This window comes from Pongo abelii, chromosome 10 (assembly GCF_028885655.2).
Source record: "Pongo abelii isolate AG06213 chromosome 10, NHGRI_mPonAbe1-v2.0_pri, whole genome shotgun sequence".
In the NCBI taxonomy this organism is placed as follows: domain Eukaryota; kingdom Metazoa; phylum Chordata; class Mammalia; order Primates; family Hominidae; genus Pongo; species Pongo abelii.
In genome coordinates, this window is record NC_071995.2 from 124,021,292 (window position 1) to 124,040,571 (window position 19,280).

General features: G+C 47.5%; 1 protein-coding gene across 1 annotated transcript in view; it reads left to right on the plus strand.

The window, feature by feature from the left end:
- The first annotated feature begins 242 nt into the window (after positions 1–242).
- TMEM132B (transmembrane protein 132B) overlaps positions 243–19,280 on the plus strand; it is a 528,943-nt gene continuing 509,905 nt past the window's right edge. The window contains exons 1-2 of the mRNA XM_054527734.2: positions 243–387; positions 1,824–2,028. Coding sequence (XP_054383709.1) covers positions 1,956–2,028 — 73 coding nt within the window. The 5' untranslated portion in view covers positions 243–387; positions 1,824–1,955. The remainder of the gene's footprint in view (positions 388–1,823; positions 2,029–19,280) is intronic.

The window sequence follows — 19,280 nt, forward strand, 5'->3', positions numbered from 1 at the left end:
AAATGCTATCTCCTATTATTTTATAATCTCTCCTTCCTTCTTTCTTCTGCGTAGGCTTCAGTCTTTGTCTTTTTGCCGAAGTTCCAACAAAAGGCCTGAAGACGAGTCCCATTGGCCTGGCCCAGGTCATGTGCCTATCTCTGAACCAATCATGGAGACCAGGGGAATGGGAGGTTCTGATTGGCAGCACCTGGATCATGTGACTGCCCTGAGGCAGGAGGAGAGGCCAGTTCAACCAGAGACACGTGACCTGAGCTTGGGGCATGGAGGTGCCTCAGGGGAGGATAAGGGCTCCGAGGCTGGAGGGGGAGAGGATGGATCTCAGGCATGACAAGCACCTCCACCTAATAGCAGTCATGGGGCTTTTGTGAAGAGGCAGAATTCCAGGTGAGGAAGAAGTGCCGCGGCTGAGTTGTGAGCTTAGGTCACTGCCTCATTCGCTGCTTGACTATGGATGGCTTACCAGGGCTCCCCAAGCCCCCGGCCGTGGACCAGTTCCAGTCCAGTGGCCTGCTGGGAGCTGCGCCACACAGTGGGAGGTGAGCAGCAGGCAAGCGAGCGTTACCGCCTGACCTTTGGCTCCTGTCAGATCAGCCGTGGCATTCGAGTCTCTTAGGAGCGCAAACCCTGTTGTGAACTGCAGGCGTGTCAGGGATCTAGGTTGTGCGCTCCTTATGAGAAGCTAATGCCTTTCATCCTGAAACAATCAGTTCTCCCCATGGAAAAATTGTCTTCCACGAAACAGGTCCCTGGTGCCAAAAAGGTTGGGGACCTTTGCCTCAGGCAATGAGGTCCCCAGTGATGGTGGATGCATGCAAATCGGTAAGACAGGCCTTGTTTTGGGCGGTCGGAGAATTGAAGAATTGCCTGGCTCTGGCCTGGAAGAGTTCCCAATCAGAATTAAAAAAAAAACAAAAACAAAAAACAGTTTTTCTGGGTCTGCATGTTCACGGGTCACGAAGACAAATGAGGCTTATTTGCACAGAATGCAGATGAAAGAATTGGGTTTTGAGGATCAGTGAGATTTAAGTGGGAGGCCACCTTTTGAGGAGAAGCAACCCCTTCCAAGATAAATCCATCTTATACAATTATTGTCCTCTTGAACTTTACAGTTACCTCAGGGGTTGTGGCAGTTAAAGAAAAACGGCTGCACAATTTTTGACACTTCTTTTGGTGAGGGGCACGTCTATATCCCCTCCCCACCAATCTAGGTGGGCTGGTGACTGGTTTGTTCTATAAAGTATAGCGGAGGTGACGCTCAGTGACTTACAGGCTGGAGCAGGAAAACCAGGTAGCTCTGCCTGGTTCTTTTGGGGATGCTCACTGGCAGGAGCATGCTACCATTTAAGAAGTCTCATACCGTGAGGCACCATGCTGGAAAAGCCACGTGGAGGTGCTGTGGCCAGAACTCCCAGCAGAGCCCAGTCTTCCGGCCATCCCCACCAAGGTAGCAAGCATATGAATGGAGCCATCTTTCAGCCTCCAGATCGGCCATCTGCCAGCTGAATATCACTGAGTAACCTCAGTTGACACCGCGTGGAACGGAAGAATCACCCAGTCAAGCCCTGACTGAATTCCTGACCCATAGAATCTGTGAAATATAATAAGATCACTTTTGTTGTATGCTACTAAATTTTGGGATAGTTGTACAGCAGTCATAGTTGGAACAAGGGATTTGGTGATATAAATACAAGAAGAAGGTCGGGTACAGGCACAGGGAAAACAGTGAGCGCTTGGGCTGTCCTGAGCACATAAAGCATCAACTCATTTAACCCTCACAAGTATCCCCAAAGAAGATGCTTTTATGATCTCTGTTTTTACAGGATGGAAACTGAGGTGCAGAGAGTTTGACCCACCCAGTGTCAGCCAGCCAACAGTAGTGGACTGGGGACTGAAGCCCGGGCAGCCTGGCTGCAGACTCCGTGAGCAGTGTGCTGTGCCACCTGTCTACGTCAATGGCCCATTTCCTCGAAAAATATCCTGGGAGAGCAGAGACGGTGCCCTTCTATGGTCCATCAGAGGCCCCAGGTAGGATGGAAACCTTGAGTGGCCTGGGGCAGGAGTCCCTGGCCTGCAGGCAAGCAGTGCTGAAGGACTGCTGGTGGGAACTGGCACTTGAAAGAAGGCATTTGAAGAGGGAGGTGGTGGGCGCTCATGTCTCACCCAGGCTGGGGCTGAGGGAACTGCAGTTTTGGTAATGACTCCTGGGTCCCCTCTGTGCCTGTTGCTAAAGTTTTTTGTCAGCCTGGGCTGTCTGGTGGCTAAAGGATATGGCGCCTATTGTGTGGTCTGCCGATCTGTCCTTTTGCAACAGGGCCTGAGACCACTGGCTTCAGGGGCTGGAGTCACAATTGTGTGGGCTTTGGGCTGGGTTCTGTTGAGCTGTTAGGGCTTAGCCACTTGGTGCCAATAATAGCTAACACTGCTGAAGTACATACCATATACTGGGCACTGTTCCAGGGCCACGATCCTGACTATAACCCTAGGAGGTAGGTGTCATCATTATTGGGATAATGATTATTTTGAAGATAGGGAATAAGACTCAAATTAAAGGAACTTGCCCAAGGTCCCATGGGCTAGGGCCAGCCCTCTGGGAAACAGCTCCCAAGAAGGATAGAGAGACTCCCTCTTTTGATAACTCTGTTTCTCGTGGTCCTTTCTTTGGCTACTTCCTGAATATCTAGATTGATTGAAAGAAATCATACCCCAGTGAAGAAGATCAATTACATGTACGTTTTCCAAGCGCTTTGACATTGTCACAAACTCTCATATGCTTGAGCCTCTAATTAGATTTGGAGTGAGAATCATTTCATGTGTCATGAAATTTTAAAAGACAACGTTCCATGAATGGTACTTCCCATTATTCCAGCTTGATTGAAATTGTGTGTTTCTAAAAAGATGCTATTTATACTCTTAAGACAATGGAGCTTTCAAAAGGATTCTGACTCTTAAGTCTTCTTATGTGATTTCTAGGGAAGTGGAAATTTTCAAATTTTCATAATGAGTGTGTCTTTGTGGCTTTCCTTCTTTTCGTTCTTTCTTTCTTTAAATAACCTGACTTGACAGTGTTTCTCTCTCCCTTGATGGAAACCTCAGGTTCTTGCCAAAGTGTGTATCACATAATTGCTTTCATGTTCAGACGCGGCAAGAGTGCGTTGTAAATGACCGTGACACAGATGTGACAATTCTATTAGGCCTGGGTTTTTACATGATTGACCTTGCAAATTGAATTCAGGGAAGGCAGCACTTCTGTCTGGCTGCTAGGTTTCTTGTTCCCAGTTTGGGGAGAGGCCTGGGGAGATGTGGGCTGGGATTTCCGTGCCCAGGCAGCCACCCCGGCTTGTCCTGTGCTGCATCCCTCCTTTCCATCTTGGCATCTTCCTCAGCTCTCCAAACAGGAGGCAGCAGCCCATGATTGATGGGCTCCTGCCCGCTGGGGCATTATTAGCCACTCTGTCAAGGTGACAATGTCATTTTTAATGTTCCATCTTCAGACTCAAGGCTTATTTTTAGGTTGAGAGTTAGCTAGCCTTGCCAGAGATAGAGCCACTAAAAGTTTAGGGCATGGTTCTTGACCCTGGCTTCTGGGGAGCTTGCAACAATACCGATTCTCATGAGGGTACCTTCTGGGGTGCAGGAAATGTTAGATGTCTTTATCCACGTGGTGGTTACTTGAGTTCATATATGTGTACCAAACAACTGGGCTTTGGTAAGGATGTGGAGAAACTGGAACGCTGGTGCCTTGCTGGTGGGAATGTAAATTGGGGCAGCAGCTGTGGAAACACACTGGTGGTTCCTCAAAAAGTTAAACTTATAATTACCCTGTGAGCCAGGAATTGCACTGCTAGGTATATACCCAAAAGAACTGAAAGCCAGGACACAAACAGATGCTTGTATGCTAATGTTGGTAGCAGCGTTATTCACAACCACCAAAAGGCAGAGACAGCCCAAGCTTTTGTCACTGATGAACGATAAACCAAATGTGTTCTATCCCTGCAATAGAATATTGTAGAAGATAGAAGAACTTCATTCCTTTTTTATGACTGAATAATATTCTATTGTAGGGATAGAACACATTTTATTTCATAATATTATATGAAAAGGAATGAAGTTCTGACACACACTACAGTGTACATGAACCTTGAACACATTATCGTAAGTGACAGACACCGGTCACAAAATGACAAATACTGTATGATTCCATTTCTATGAAATACCTAGAATAGTCAAATTCATAGGGACAGAAAGTAGACCAGAGCTTATTCAGGGACAGGGAGAGAGAAGGAATGGGGAGAGCATGTTTAATGGGTACATAGTTTTTGTTTAGGATGATGAAAAGGTTCTAGAAATGGATGGTGGTGACTTTTGCATAACACTGTGAATGTACTTAATGCCACTGAACCGTACACTTAAAAATGGGTAAAGTGGCAAGTTTTATGTTATGTATATTTTACCGTAATAAAAATATTTGAGATGTACAGTTAAAATTTTTGCTATGGACTATAAATGTATGTTATACCTGAATTGTAAAATACCGATTTCCAGGCCCTACTCCCAGGGATTCTGATTTTTTTTAATGTTTTAGACGGAGCCTCACTTTGTCGCTCAGGCTGGAGTGCAGTGCTGCGATATTGGCTCACTGCAACCCTCTGCCTCCCAGGTTCAAGTGATTCTCGTGCCTCAGTCTCCCGAGTAGCTGGGATTACAGGCGCACACCAACATGCCTGGCTAATTTTTGTGTTTTTAATAGAGACGGGGTCTCACCATGTTTCCCAGGCTTGTCTCGGACTCCTGACTTCAGGTGATGATTTGAATAGTTTGGGGAAAAGTCTAGGCATCAGTATCTTTAAAAACTTACCATGAGGAATTTATAGTTGAGGAAAAGGGGCAAAACTTAGGCATGCAAACCCCTCAAGAATAAGAATTGTGGAATCAAGGCTAGGCCCTGTGTTCTATGAAGGCCAATGAGTTGTGAGTGGAAGGGATGTGTCATTTCTAGGCCACAGCACTTAATTGCTGATGTAAGAGTCTCCAAAGCTCTCTTTTCCCTTTGGTAATGTTTGACATGGGGGCTGCCGTGTCCACCTGGTCCTGAGTGATACAGGTTCTGACATTGGGCCTGGAATGATGAATGGGATTGAAGGATTACAGGAATTGAATGATCCTATGTAACCTCATAAGTGGGGCAACAGGATCAAGGAAACTCATACATGGGGAAAGCTTTGTGAATTTCTTGGCCTTTTCCTCATGGTCACCAAATGGCTGCTGCAGCTCCAGCACCACATCCTCACACACTTAAAGCAATGAGGTGGCCAGTGCAGTGAGAATTCTCTTTGAAGCCCATTCTTATTTTGCCAGGGGAAAATTTATCCCCAGAAAGATCCTCAGCAGCCTTCTCCTCCATTTCATTGGCTAGAACTGTGTCTCTTGGCCACTGCTAGCTCTAGGGGAAACTGGGAAGCACGTATCTGTATTCTTTTCCTTTCCTTTTTGTGTTTTGACATAATTTCAAATTAAAGAAAAGTTTCAATAATGACATAAACAGTTCTAGATATTCTTCACTCAAACTGCCGAAGTGTCGGTATCATGTGATGTTTGTTTAATCTTTTTCTCTCTCCCTACATACACACACATGCATACATACACACATATGTGTTTTTTTTTCTGAATGGTTTGAGTCAACTGCAGACACAATGTCCCTTTGTCCCTAAATACTCCATTGTGAATTCCTAAAAACGAGGATATTCTCTTACATAGCCATAGCACAGTCATCAGGAAATTAACATGGAAACTACTATCATCTAATCTACTAACCTTTTTCAGATCCTGCCTGTTGTCTTAATAATGTCCTTTGGCCAGGCACGGTGGCTCACGTCTGCAATCCCAGCACTTTGGGTGGCCGAGGCGGGTGGATCACGAGGTCAGGAGATCGAGACCATCCTGGCTAACATGGTGAAACCCTGTCTTTACTAAAAATACAAAAAATTAGCGGGCGTGGTGGCGGGTACCTGTAGTCCCAGCTACTCGGGAGGCTGAGGCAGGAGAATGGCATGAACCCGGGAGGCGGAGCTTGCAGTGGGGTGAGACGGCGCCACTGCACTCCAGCCTGGGCAACAGAGAGAGGCTCCGTCTCAAAAAAAAAAAAAAAAAAAGTCCTTTATAGCAGAATAGAGGCCCAGATCACACAGTGCACTCTATTGAAACATCTCTTTATTCTCCGTGAATCAGAAGAACTTCCTGGGACTTTCTTTGCCTTCCATGACTTTGATGTTTTCGAGAGGACAGGCCAGTGTCTTTGCAGCATGCTCTTCACATTGGGTGGTCTGATGGCTCCTGATGTTTGGATTCAGTTATGAACTTTTGGCAGGACTGTGTGGAGGTGGTGCTGAGGCCTTTTTGGTAGGTCATATCAGAGGCCACACATCAGAGTCCCAATAGTGGGACTAATGCTCTTTATTAATCATGGGACTGATGCTCATTAGTCCCATTATTGGGGATGTTAACTTTGGTTGCTTGGGTAAGGTGGGGCTTCCAGGCCTCTCCACTGTGAAGTTACTATTTAGGTATTGAATTTGTTTACCTCGATTGTGGGAACGGCTATTGGGTTGCCAACTGCAGAGTCCGCTATACTCTTGCTGATCTGAGTGTGGGACCTGTGGTTCCTCTGTTATTCATCTTGAGTGGCGGGAAAGGAGGTCTTCAGAAGCAGCAGATTCAATATTCTCTTTTTAGCTACACTTTCTAAGAACCTCTGGATGTCAGGCTCTCAGACAAGGCCCCACAGAATATAGAGAGTAATGGAGAGCACTGTCTACCCTAAGGAACTTCCTGCCCAACAGGAGGGAAGGAACAAGTATTTCTTGTTTACCTACTGCCTGCCAAGCCTCGAGTTAGCCACTCACATCCACCATCTCCTTCAAATTAGTGTATCAGCTTTGGGAGTCCAGTGCTGTTACCTGGGTAATGATTTGTGGGGCTTTATTCCTTTCAAACCAGAGGAACCATTCATAGCTTTCTCCTATTCCTGGGTCTGCCTCACTTCACCTCACTTGAGTACAGTTTTTTTAAAAAAGAATCTGAAATTTTTTTTTATATCAAGTGTTTCAAGGATCTAATTATGAACTTCATTATAAGTGTTCATTAGTTATATTTTGTTCAATTACTTTAACAAGTTGCCAAATGGAACACAAAGCTGGCAATTATCATTATGTAATTGTAATGAGACACTCAAATTGGGTTATAGAACGTTGTCTTTGCTGGCGTATTTTTCCTTCAGAGGAAGACAAACCAAAGGCAGTGGCTGGGCCTAGTTCTGCTCACTGGCTCCATCCAAGCTGTGCGGGGTGGAAAGAAGCCTCCTTTGATGTACAAAGGTCAAGTTTGGAAAAACAAAAACGTTTAAGTATGGTACTCAAAATGTTTTAGATGATGAGTATTATATCTCATAGTAATATAAATATAAATATAAATTTGCCGGACCTCGCTGTGATAGCTGCCGTCAGATTCATGTCAGGGGCTGAAGGCTTTTCTTCCCAGTTCTGCTTCCTCCACCTTTTATCTTTCACAGGAATCACCCCCAATATCCCTTGTCCTCCTGGCCTCCTCTCAGGGTGTGCTTCTCAGCAACCCAAGAACACTCCAGGGGCATTTTCCAAGAAGCTGGCCTTCTCGGAACCAAGGGTTCTAGCAAAACTCCCAAGCCTGACTCTCATTGGTGGAAATTAGGGTACCCGGCTTGTCTCAAACCCTCCCTGTGAATCTGATTGGCTAGGCTTGGGTCACGTGACCACTCATGGTCGGGAGCATCCCTTTTCAATAACATCCCTTTGTAGTTCACCAAATGAGAGCTGCCTCCTCCTCTCAGCAGGGAAGGGAACGGCTGCTGTGCAGGCAGAAACCGTGGCTCCCCCTTGGCCCCCATGGCAGGCTGTGAGTGCAGAAGGCCTGGCCCTTGGCCAGCTTGTCACATCACCTGTTTTGGGACTCAGTGTCCACGTCTAGAAAATGGGGGCACATGGCAAATGGATTCCTGCCCTGGTTCTTCATGGGGCCTTTGTGAGCAGCCTGGGAACAGCCTGCTGAGGCATGGCTCTGGGAGAGGACTCTGTCACAGCACTCTTCCTGCTCTGGGTCTGACCAGGCTGGAGGAAGGACTTGCTAACTGTCCCAGCCATGGCCGTGTGTGTGTGTGTGTGTGTGTGTGTGTGTGTGTGTGTGTTGGGGGATGGGTAGGGATGGGGATGGGGGCAGGTGAGAGGGAAAGGGGTTCACCTCCTTGCACTAGAACCTTCTGCCTTCCTCCAAAGGCCCCCAATTCAAGGCCAGCTTCCAATGAGGGAGACAGAAACGTGTGCTTCACAGATGCTCCTCTGGAAACCATGGTGACAGCCCCAAATGTGATTTAGTGACACCCTTCTGTTGTCTTAGGTCACCCGCCAGAAATGCCAAGCTGAGGAAGGAGCAGGGGAAGCTGTTGAAACAAATGTGCATAATTAGGACTGTTATCTCCTGCTATGGTCTGAAGATTCATATGTGGAAACCTAATCCCTACCTTGGGGGTATTAAGAGGTGGGGCCTTTGGGAGCTGACGAGGTCATGAGGGCCCCACTGTCATGATTGGGATTAGTGCCCTCATAAAGGAGGCCCAAGGGAGCTTGTTCACCCCTTCCACCAAGCGAAGATGCTGCAAGAAGGGGCCACATGTGATGCAGAGGGTGGGCCCTCATGGAATCTGCTGCCACATTGACCTTGGACTGCCCAGCCTCCAGAACTGTGAGCGATAAATTTCTGTTGCTTATAAATGACCCACTAAGGCATTTTGTTGTGGCATCCTGAATAGACTAACACATCTCCCAAGGGAGAGTTCTTCCTTTAAATTTTTGCTTTTTTGGTTTCTTAAAAACAATATTTTAAAATTCAGTTTCTGTATAGTATTCCATTGTATGAATCTTGTGTAATTTATGCCCCTCCCTTATTAATGGACATTTGGGTTGTTCCTCATTCTTGTTCACCTTTGACACCTTAATAGGAGGGCCCCACCTTCCTTTGCAAGGCTGGGCATGGTGGCTGGGAGAGAGGGAAGCACAGCCATGGCTTTATCTGTCCCAGGAACTTTGTCCCAGGGTGCCCTGACACATCCCATCTCTCCTTGTCACGGGGTGTCCTCGACACTGTCTGTCTCTCTTACAGTCGCTGCTACTCAGTTTCTCTCCTTACAACTCTCTCTTGCTCACTCTCAATCTGTTTTGTTGTCTTTTTGTCTCTCTCTCCCCCTTTCCCCCTCTCTGTCTCTGTGTTTCTCTTTCTCACTCTTCTCTGTCTCTCTCTATCTCTCTCTCCTCTTTGATTTCCCTTTTCTTTTTCTTTTTCTTTTTTTTTTTTTTTTTTGAGACAGAGTCTTGCTCTGTCGCCCAGGTTGGAGTGCAGTGGCATGATCTTGGCTCACTGCAAGCTCCGCCTCCCGGGTTCACGCCATTCTCCTGCCTCAGCCTCCTGATTTCCCTTTTCTATAAGTCTCTCTCTGTTTTTCTATCGCTGTCTCTATTTCTCACTATCTCTTTGTCTTTTTCTCCCTTCCCCTCTTTCTACGTCTCTCCCTTTCTTTCCCTGTTTCTCTTTCTGTTTTTCTATTTCTCTCTCTCTGTCTCTCTATTTCTGTCTGTCTCCATTTCTCTCTGTGTCTGCTCTGTCTTTCTCTGTCTCTCCCTCCCTCCCTCTCTGCTGATGTCTGCTCACAGCTCTCCTAACAGCATCCATCTGGGCTCCATGCTGTTCGTGTGCGCCTCTTCCGGATGGTACGATGGATTTGAGTTGATAGCATGGTGTGCTAATGACACAGAGCTAATTCTTAATAATGGTGAAATGTGATAAAAAAAAAAAAAAAAGAAAACCCTCATCTGGGTCAGCTCAATACCTGGCCATAATGGCACTATCTGCAGCAGTCCTGGCCACTGTCACCTGAACAGATGTGATTGTACTAGAGCTGGGTAGACCTGCAGCCTTGTTCCCCTCCTGGTGTGGCTTCAGAGTTTGGAAAGTCAGGGTTATTCGAATCCAGGGCTGGAGAGCTGCAAAGACCAGAATCCCTCCCACAGAAGCTCGAGTCACAAGGGAGCTTATTGTAAGTGCCGCAGCCACAGATCCGGGTTCACAGACACAGGTGTGCATCAAATGGGACCCGTCAGTTGGGAGACCTGGGTGTGAGCAACAAAGGCAGACTCCAGCTGACTCAAGTGGAAAAGGAATTGATTGAAACAACACCTGGAGAGCTTGCAGAGTTGTTGAGAAACTGCAAAAATAGACTCCAAAGAGGACGTGCAGACAAAGGGAAGCATGCCACGGAATTCGCCTGATGAGGCCATCGCTACCACTGCTGCCGGGCAATGGGCGACAGAGCCAGAGAACATCAGAGCCGATCATCACCGCCGCCCTGCTGTCCCTGGATATTCGACATTGTTGCTGCCACCGGAATAGCTTCTCCCTGTCTCTGCTTCTTCAGATCAATTGCTCCAGATTCCAAGTCTGGTTGGCCGATCTCTGTCACAAGCTAATACCGTCATTGGAAGGGTGGCAAGGCATTAAGTGCGTGGATGCTGGAGCCAGACTGGATTTGAATCCGGGCTCTGCCACATATCTGTGTGAGCCTGGATGCCATGCATGCCTCAGCTTGCTCATCTACAAAATGGGGATAGTGTAGTCATGCCTACCTCTGTGGGGGGAGGGGGCTATGTGAACTAAATAACAGAATATATGTGAAGCATGTAGAAGAGGTGACTGAGTAAGCATTTTAAGTTTTAGCTATTACCATTATTATTATTATTATTTTGAGATGGAGTCTTGCTCTGTCGCCAGGCTGGAGTGCAGTGGCATGCTCTCGGCTCACTGCAACTTCTGCCTCCTGGGTTCAAGCGATTCTCCTGCCTTAGCCTCTGGAGTAGCTGGGACTGTAGGCACGCCACCACACCCAGCTAATATTTGTATTTTTAGTAGAGACAGGGTTTCGCCATGTTGGCTAGGATGGTCTTGATCTCTTGACCTCGTGATCCGCCCGCCTCAGCCTCCCAAAGTGCTGGGATTATAGGCGTGAGCCACCGCGCCCGGCCTACCATTATTATTTTAAAATTATTTGGCATTTATTGTGCGAGGCAGCTGCTGTTTCTCATGAAGACTCAGACAGTGGGGGATTCTCCAAATGTATGGAGGGGGACACACAAGACAGGTGTCTACTGCAGCAATTCCTGTTCCTTTTTCTACCACTCAGATTTATTTCTATTTTGAGCCCTGATTCCTCTGTGATTTCAAAAAATCCCAGTCAATCTGGAGTCCTATACCTGTTCCCTAGCTTTGTTTTTGAAAGATTAAATTGGAACGTCTTGAAGCAGAGCTTTCACTCTCCAGTTTACTGCAGTCTAGTCCACTCCCTATTGCCCTACACTGGCCCTGTTTCACTCACATACGGTACTTAGCCTGATTCCCATGGACATTGTCACTTTATGATTCCAGAACCAAAGAGCTAGGGTCTTTGAAAAACAAAAGGAAGAAGGCCAGGCGCGGTGGCTCACGCCTTTAATCCCAGCACTTTGGGGGGCCGAGGCAGGCAGATCATGAGGTCAGGAGATCGAGACCATCCTGGCTAACACGGTGAAACCCCGTCTCTACTAAAAATGTGAAAAAAGCCGGGCATGGTGGTGGGTGCCTGTAGTCCCAACTACTCGGGAGGCTGAGGCAGGAGAATGGTGTGAACCTGGGAGGCGGAGGTTGCAGTGAGCTGAGATCGTGCCACTGCACTCCAGCCTGGGCAACAGAGCAAGACTGTCTCAAAAAAAAAGAAAAAAAAGAAAAACAAAAGGAAGCTGAGCGTGGTGGCTCACACCTGTAATCCCAGCACTTTGGGGTGCCGAGGCAGGTGGATCATTTGAGATCAGGAGTTTGAGACCAGCCTGGCCAACATGGTGAAACCCTGTTTCTACTAAAAATACAAAAATTAGCTGGGCGTGGTGGTACACGCCTGTAATCCCAGCTACTCAGGAGGCTGAGGCAGGAGAATCGCTTGAACCCAGGAAGACAGAGGTTGCAGTGAGCCAAGATCGCACCACTGCACTCCAGCCTGGGCAACACAGCAAGACTCCATTTCAAAAAAAAAAAAAAAAAGAAACAAAAACAAAAGGATGAAACTTAAAACTTTTGTATCTGCTTTTGTGAAAGTCACATCCCTGCCCCGAGCCAGTAATCACAGATCTATTATCTGCTAGACAGGGGGAAAGAATACAAAGCCCACATGATACTACCCAGCCTCATGAGGATATCGGGGTCTCACACGGGGCCCCAGTGCAGGACACACAGCTTGGCCTCCTGGGAACTGGACAGTCAACAGCACCTGCTGTCTCTTTGCTGCTTTCTCTGGGGCTTCTGGTTTCTTGCCTCTCCTGTTGTCTGTGCCTCTGATTCTTTTCCTTCTCCTTGAGGTTAATTCTATGGGCCTGAACCCACTGCTCCACTCCCTTTGTTGTGAAATGAGTCCCCGAGCAATATTCTGGCGGGCTTCTCATCTGTTTCAGTCACAGGGACCTTGGGACAGTTAGTCTCTGCCAAACCTCCTACAGGCCAGGGCTTGCTGACCACAGGCACATCGTGTGGTCCTTTATGGCAGGTATGCTCGCACTGCGTCTGAAGGTTGGGCACTGCCTCTTGGCTTCTGCTCTTGGGAGCTCATATCAATGGTGGGCACACCCCCGATCCATCATACTTGGCCTACAAAGGAGAAAGCCACAGACCTTCTAAGGATGCAGGTGTTCCCCCTATGAATGTATTTCTCAGCTCCTTCATAGAGAAAACATTTTCTGGGGTCTCCTGGGGGATGTAGTTGGTGGGTGGGTGTGCAGGTTGCCATGGTAAATCCTTTCAACACTCCGATCTCCCTAAGCCTTTGGATTCCCTCCTCCATAGCATGCCAGGGTAGCTTTGGCATCTCTGCTCACTAAACTTAGGCCACCACGGAGTCCTAGTTCCAGCCACCAACCAAGTAAGCTTTGAGAGCCACCTCCAGCTAAGGAAACTAACACGTGATATCCAAAATCTTAGTGCACCTCGGTCAGTGAGTTCAGTCTGCTCCTGTTCTTCTGTCTGCCTTGGTCTGACACCCTCACATACTCCTTAGGTTTCTGCCAATATATATTGGCAAAATCTTGCAGGTCTCTTGGTGTAAAAGCTATCTCATTTGAGGCCATAGTGAGTACTAAAAATCTAAGATTCTACTTATGAGTCTGGTGCCAACAGGTAGTAGTTGTGGTGGGTCTGAAGGAGAATGGGCATCTCCTCATGTGAGATTGTCTTACAGTTTTCAAGAAAAGGACAGCTAGTCTCCTTAGACACAACAGAGCAAGCTCCTTCCTTTGGCAACAGAGGCTCAGAGTGACTTGTGGGTTCAAGATTCTCAGTTTCATCTGAGTCCCACCAGATGTCCCCATTCTAAGCTTCAGCATCCCTTTTATTGTCCTACCTTTTTTTTTTTTTTTTTTGAGATGGAGTCTTGCTCTATGGCCCAGGTTAGAGTGCAATGGCACGATCTCGGTTCACTGCAACCTCTGCCTCCCAGGTTCAAGCGATTCTCCTGCCTCAGCCTCCCAAGTAGCTGGGATTACAGGCACCCACCACCACGTCTGGCTAAATTTTGTATTTTTAGTAGAGATGAGGTTTCGCCCTGTTGGCCAGGCTGGTCTCAAACTCCTGACCTCAGGTGATCCACCTGCCTTGGCCTCCCAAAGTGCTGGGTTTACAGGCCTGAGCCACCGCGCCTGGCCTTAATGTCCTACCTTTCACATGAGAAATGTGGTGAGGCTGTGAATCCACCTGGTGTAATTCCATAAGCCACACAATTCAATTGTGTTTTTTATTTTCAGTAGCACTAGCTCTGGCTAATGTAAATAAACCAGGCTACAATAAATAAGAATTTTCACTGAGGGCATCAGGGAAGCTCTTTGGCCCTAGGACTGTGCTTTGATATGAGTTAAGGGACCTGAGATTGCATTTTATTTTCCTGTAGGTGCTCCAGTGCACACAGAAGCATCCATCCCACACTGCAGCCCTTGAGGGCATCATCACGGGCATCATATCAAGTGCCTCAGCCACCTACCTTCCCAAGGCATGTGCTTCAGTCAGCACTTTGTCAGAACCAACCACAGGTGATGGTGTGACTGATTCGCTGTGATGGCACTGCATGCTGTGGGTCACTGGTGTCCCATTTCACATGGTCAAAATCCCAGCATGGCACTCAACTCCAAAGGCATGATGAGTCTCCAAATCCCACTCCTGGAGGTCTGTATGTATCTAGAACCACTTTCTTAACTAGTTCTGTATCAGCCAGGGTCCAATCAGGAGACCCTGACTGATTCCACATTGGTAATTTGAACTGGGACAGTCCAATATATAGAATTATTGCTGGGCATGTTGGCTCACACATGTAATCCCAGCACTTTGGGAGGCCAAGGCGGGAGGACACTTGAAGCCAGGAGTTTGAGACCAGCCTGGGTCTCTACAAAAAATAAAAAAACAGTTGGGCATAGTGATGCGTGCCTGTAGTCCCAGATACTTGGGAATCTGAGGTGGGAGAATCGCTTCAGCCTAGGAGACTGAGGATGCAGTTAGCTATGATAGCATCACTGCACTCCAGCCTGGGTGACACAGCAAGACCTTGTCTTAAAAAAAAAAAAAAAAAAAAAAAAGACAACAGTGCTGGGTGTGGTGGCTCACACCTGTAATCCCAGCACTTTGGGAGGCTGAGGCAGGTGAATCACCTAAGGTCAGGAGTTTGAGACCAGCCTGGCCAGCATAGCAAAACCTCCTCTCTACTAAAAATACAAAAATTAGCTGGGTGTAGTGGCACCTGTCTGTAGTTCCAGCTACTGGGGAGGCTGAGGCAGGAGAATTGCTTGAACCTGGGAGGTGGAGATTGCAGCGAGCCGAGATAGCACCATTGCACTCCAGCCTGTGTGACAAAGAGAGACTGTCTCACACACACACACACACACACACACACACACACACACACACAAGACAAGACAACAAAAAAAGAATTATTAACTAGTAAGATGTGCTTAACTTACTAATGGAGTCAAAGAGGACTCTAAGGGGTCTAGAAGTATTAGGTATAAAAAGGTTACTACTGCCAGGTGTGGTGGCTCACACCTGCAATCCCAACACTTTGGGAGGCCGAGGTGGGTGGATCACAAGGTCAGGAGTTCGAGACCAGCCTGGCCAACATGGTGAAACCCCGTCTCTACTAAAAATATGAAAACTAGCTGAGTATGGTGGCACATGCCTGTAGTCCCAGCTACTCGGGGGGTTGAGGCAGGAGAATCGCTTGAACCTGGGAGGCAGAGGTTTCGGTGAGCCGAGATTGCACCACTGTGCTCCAGCCTGGGCAACAGAGGGAGACTATGTCTCAAAAAAAAAAAAAAAAAAAAGGTTATTAAAAAGGTTATTACTCCCTCTAGACTGAGGGGAAATGGAGAGTGAAGAATATGGAACTATTCTAGTCCCTGAGACCAAGAACGAGTCCACTCTGAAGAGAATGTAGCTACTACAAGAATGTGCAGTTTGCTGGATGAGGACACTGTCAGACGATGAAGCCTGCAGCTGGTCCATATACACCATCTGCTATTGCCAGAGCATGTGAGTGGCCACAGCTGTTCTCTAAGAAATGCCTACCAGGTGGAGAGAGCACGGTTCAAGGGCAGAGTCAAAGGTGGTTGCTTGAAGCTGCTCGCTGGGTGGGGCGAGGATGGCCTGAGGGGATGGCTGGAGCTCCTGCAGAAGTGGCCACTGTGTGGGGAGAGTGTAGCTGAGGGTCCCTCAGGGGTACTGTGGAAATGGCCACCAAGTGGGAGAGCATGACCTGAGAGGGTCACAGAAGCTGGCCTGAGAGCTGCTGGTAGAAGAGCTGCTTGCAGTAGGAGAGGAGAACAGGAAGCCAGAGTGGACGGGCTCTCTTGCTGTATAGCTGCACAGTGTAACCCATGCCTTCTACGGACAAAACCGAACATTCTACCAGCTGGCAAAGGAGAAATGTTTCCAGGCCTCAGCTCCAGGATCACCAACCATGGCAAAGAAGGATGGGTTTGGAGCTGAGTGACAATAAATTGACAAGTGGAACAGGAAGAAGGACCCAAGAGGCTGGGAGGAGAGGTTTGGGGAGAGTTTGGAGAAATGAAAGGAGGTATGGAATGTGAAGGACATGGATCAGGGAGGGGAGGAGAATTTTAAGAAATATTTCTGTGGACCATGTGTTGCCTTGATAGCATTGAAGAAATGCAAATAGGGGGCCGGGCGCGGTGGCTCACACCTGTAATCCCAGTACTTTGGGAGGCCGAGGCGGGCGGATCACGAGGTCAGGAGATCGAGACCATCCTGGCTAACACGGTGAAACCCCGTCTCTACTAAAAATACAAAAAATTAGCCAGGCGTGGTGGCAGGCGCCTGTGGTCCCAGCTACTCGGGAGGCTGAGGCAGGAGAATGGCGTGAACCCGGGAGGTGGAGGTTGCAGTGAGTCAAGATCACGCCCCTGCACTCCAGCCTGGATGACAGAGCAAGATTCCATCTCAAAAAAAAAAAAAGGAGAAATGCAAATAAGGACCGTAAGTTATGTTGGAATTCCCTTTTGGTTGATGGGCAGTGTTACACTGACCACAACTACTTTGAGACTGGAATACTTGGGTCCTGGGTTTCTAAGTGGGTTATGACGGTTTTCTCTTAGCCTAAAGCAGAAATTTACAATGAAAGTTTTTCTTTTTAGGTTTATTAGAGCTGCCCCAGCAATCTTGTTTTATATTATGGGTTCTTGTCTCTCCGTAAGTTGGACTGGAAATTTGGAAGTCCAGGTTTTAGTATTTATTTATTTATTGAGACGAAGTCTTGCTCTGTCACCCAGGCTGGGGTGCAGTGGCATGATATAGCTCATAGCAGCCTTAACCTCTTGGGCTCAAGTGATCCTTCTGCCTCAGCCTCATAGGCAGCTGGGACCACAGGCATGCACCACCATGCCCAGCTAATTTTTATATATTTTTTGTAAAGATGGGGTCTCACTATATTGTCCAGACTGGTCTTGAATTCCTGGGCTCAAGTTATCCTCCCACCTTGGGCTCCCAAAGTGCCAGGATAACAGGTGGGAATGCCTGTGCCTGGCCCAGGTTTTAGTTCTGAGTTTCAAGTTTCATTGCATAGTGGTGTGATGCTGGGGCAGGTCACTTAATCTCTCTGAATCTCAGATTTTTTGCCTAATGTGGGGGATACAAAGTCTGCCCATGCAAACTCTCAGGGGATATTGCCATGATGAGGTTGGATAATGGGTATGCAATTGCTTTGGGCAAAAGACAAAGTTTCATTCACTTAAGTGAAGCTGTTTGTACCCATACAGTCAGCATATTAGCAAGAAATGTTTTTGCTTGCAGACACTAGGAAACCCCACCACTGTGGCGTAGTTAGGATTTATTTTTCTCATATACCAAGAATTCTAGAGGTGGTTATTTATGGGTAATGATAAAGCTGCTTAGTGACATAAGGACCAAAAATCTCTGTGATTCTCTTGCCCTTCTCCTCATGGTCACAAAATGATTGCTGTGACTCCAGCCATCAAGGCTACATTTAAGCAGGAAAAAGGGATAGGGCCTGGTCAGGCACCGCTGTTCTTTTTTTTAGGTAGCCTTGCTGGCTGTCTGTCAGGGCTGCTTTTGGCTCCTAGAGGCCCCCCACATGTCTTCTTATTGGGCTCCTCCATCTTCAGAGCCAGCAACAGAGATCCCCAGATGATCTCCAGACTGTTTTATTTCATCTCACGGGACAGAAGTAGAACTGCAAGAGAGTCTGGGGCAGGGGGTATTTAGCTTTTCCACCCCTTCTAGAGCGAGGAGGCAAGGGAGAAAGAAAGAAGTTGGGAACGGGTGTTGGATTAGACAGCTGACAGTGTCCGGAATAGCTGGCAAGTTCTAGATGGCAGCAGCTGAGACTGTTGCGATGGAGGGGAAGCAGCCGCTGGAGGATTTTGACTCCCACCCTTGTAACTGCCGCTCCTGTGTATCCGAGCCCTTTCATGGGGCCTGGCTGCATCTGAATAGCGAACATTTCACTTCGGAGGTGGAATTATATTAAAAATCAGATGCTTGTCATTATGCAAATGGATGTCTCACTATTGCTTAGGATTTTCATTTTTCTATGAATTATTCCTTTTTTCAGTGCTTTTTTTATTCCCCATGGAAGAAATAAAAACAACCACTGGCTGATCAAAGGAATTTTCCAGTCATTCAGTCAACAGATATTTCCTGAGTGTCTGTGCTGGGCCAGGAACTGTTCTAGTCTCAGGGAAATAGTGATGAAAAGACAATTTCTGCAGCAGTAGAGCTTGTATTCCAGGGGAGGAAATAAGCCTCAAGTGAATTAATAAATCAAATAACTTAGGAGAATGACACATGCTATAAAGACAGTAAAACATGGTAGGTCACTGGCTTCATGGGTGGGAGGTCTTTAAATGGGGCTGTCAGACAAGGTCTCAGAGGAGGCAGTATTTCAGGAGAAGCCTTAAAGATGAGAGGAAGCTAGCCATGCAGCGATCTGGGGGAAGGGTGTTCTGGGCACAGGGAACAGCAGGTGCAAAGGCCCTGATGTGGGAACAGCATGGTATGTTTGGGGAAGAGAAGGATATCCAGGAGGCTCCAGCACAAAGAGAGAGGACAGAACAACAGGAGATGAGGTTGGAGATGGGTGGGGCAAATCACACAGGACTTTGGAGAGGCGATTAGGCTAAAGATTATGTCTGCTGGGGGCTGGTTTGTTGGCTTGGGCCATTGAAACTTAACCCATTGGCCAGGCATGGTGGCTCATACCTGTAATCCCAGAACTTTGGGAGGCTGAGGTGGGCAGATCACTTGAACCCAGGAGTTCCAGACCAGCCCGGGCAAGATGGCAAAACCGTGTCTCTGCAAAAAATAAAAAAATTAGTGGGAAGTGGTGACATACACCTGTAGTCCCAGCTGCTTGGGAGTTTGAGGTGGAAGGATCACGTGAGCCTGGAGTTCAAGGCTGCAGGGAGCTATGATCACGCCACTGCACTCCAGCCTGGGTGACAGAGCAAGACCCTAAAAGGAAAAACAAACAGCTCGTTAGGCCATTGTCCTGGCATTACCTCCCTCTCACATTATCTTGTGAATTATTGTGTCCATTGTGTATTTCTTGCCCATTGTCCATTTTCCTAATTTGAATGTAAGCTCCGTGTAGGTGTCTTGTCTGTCTT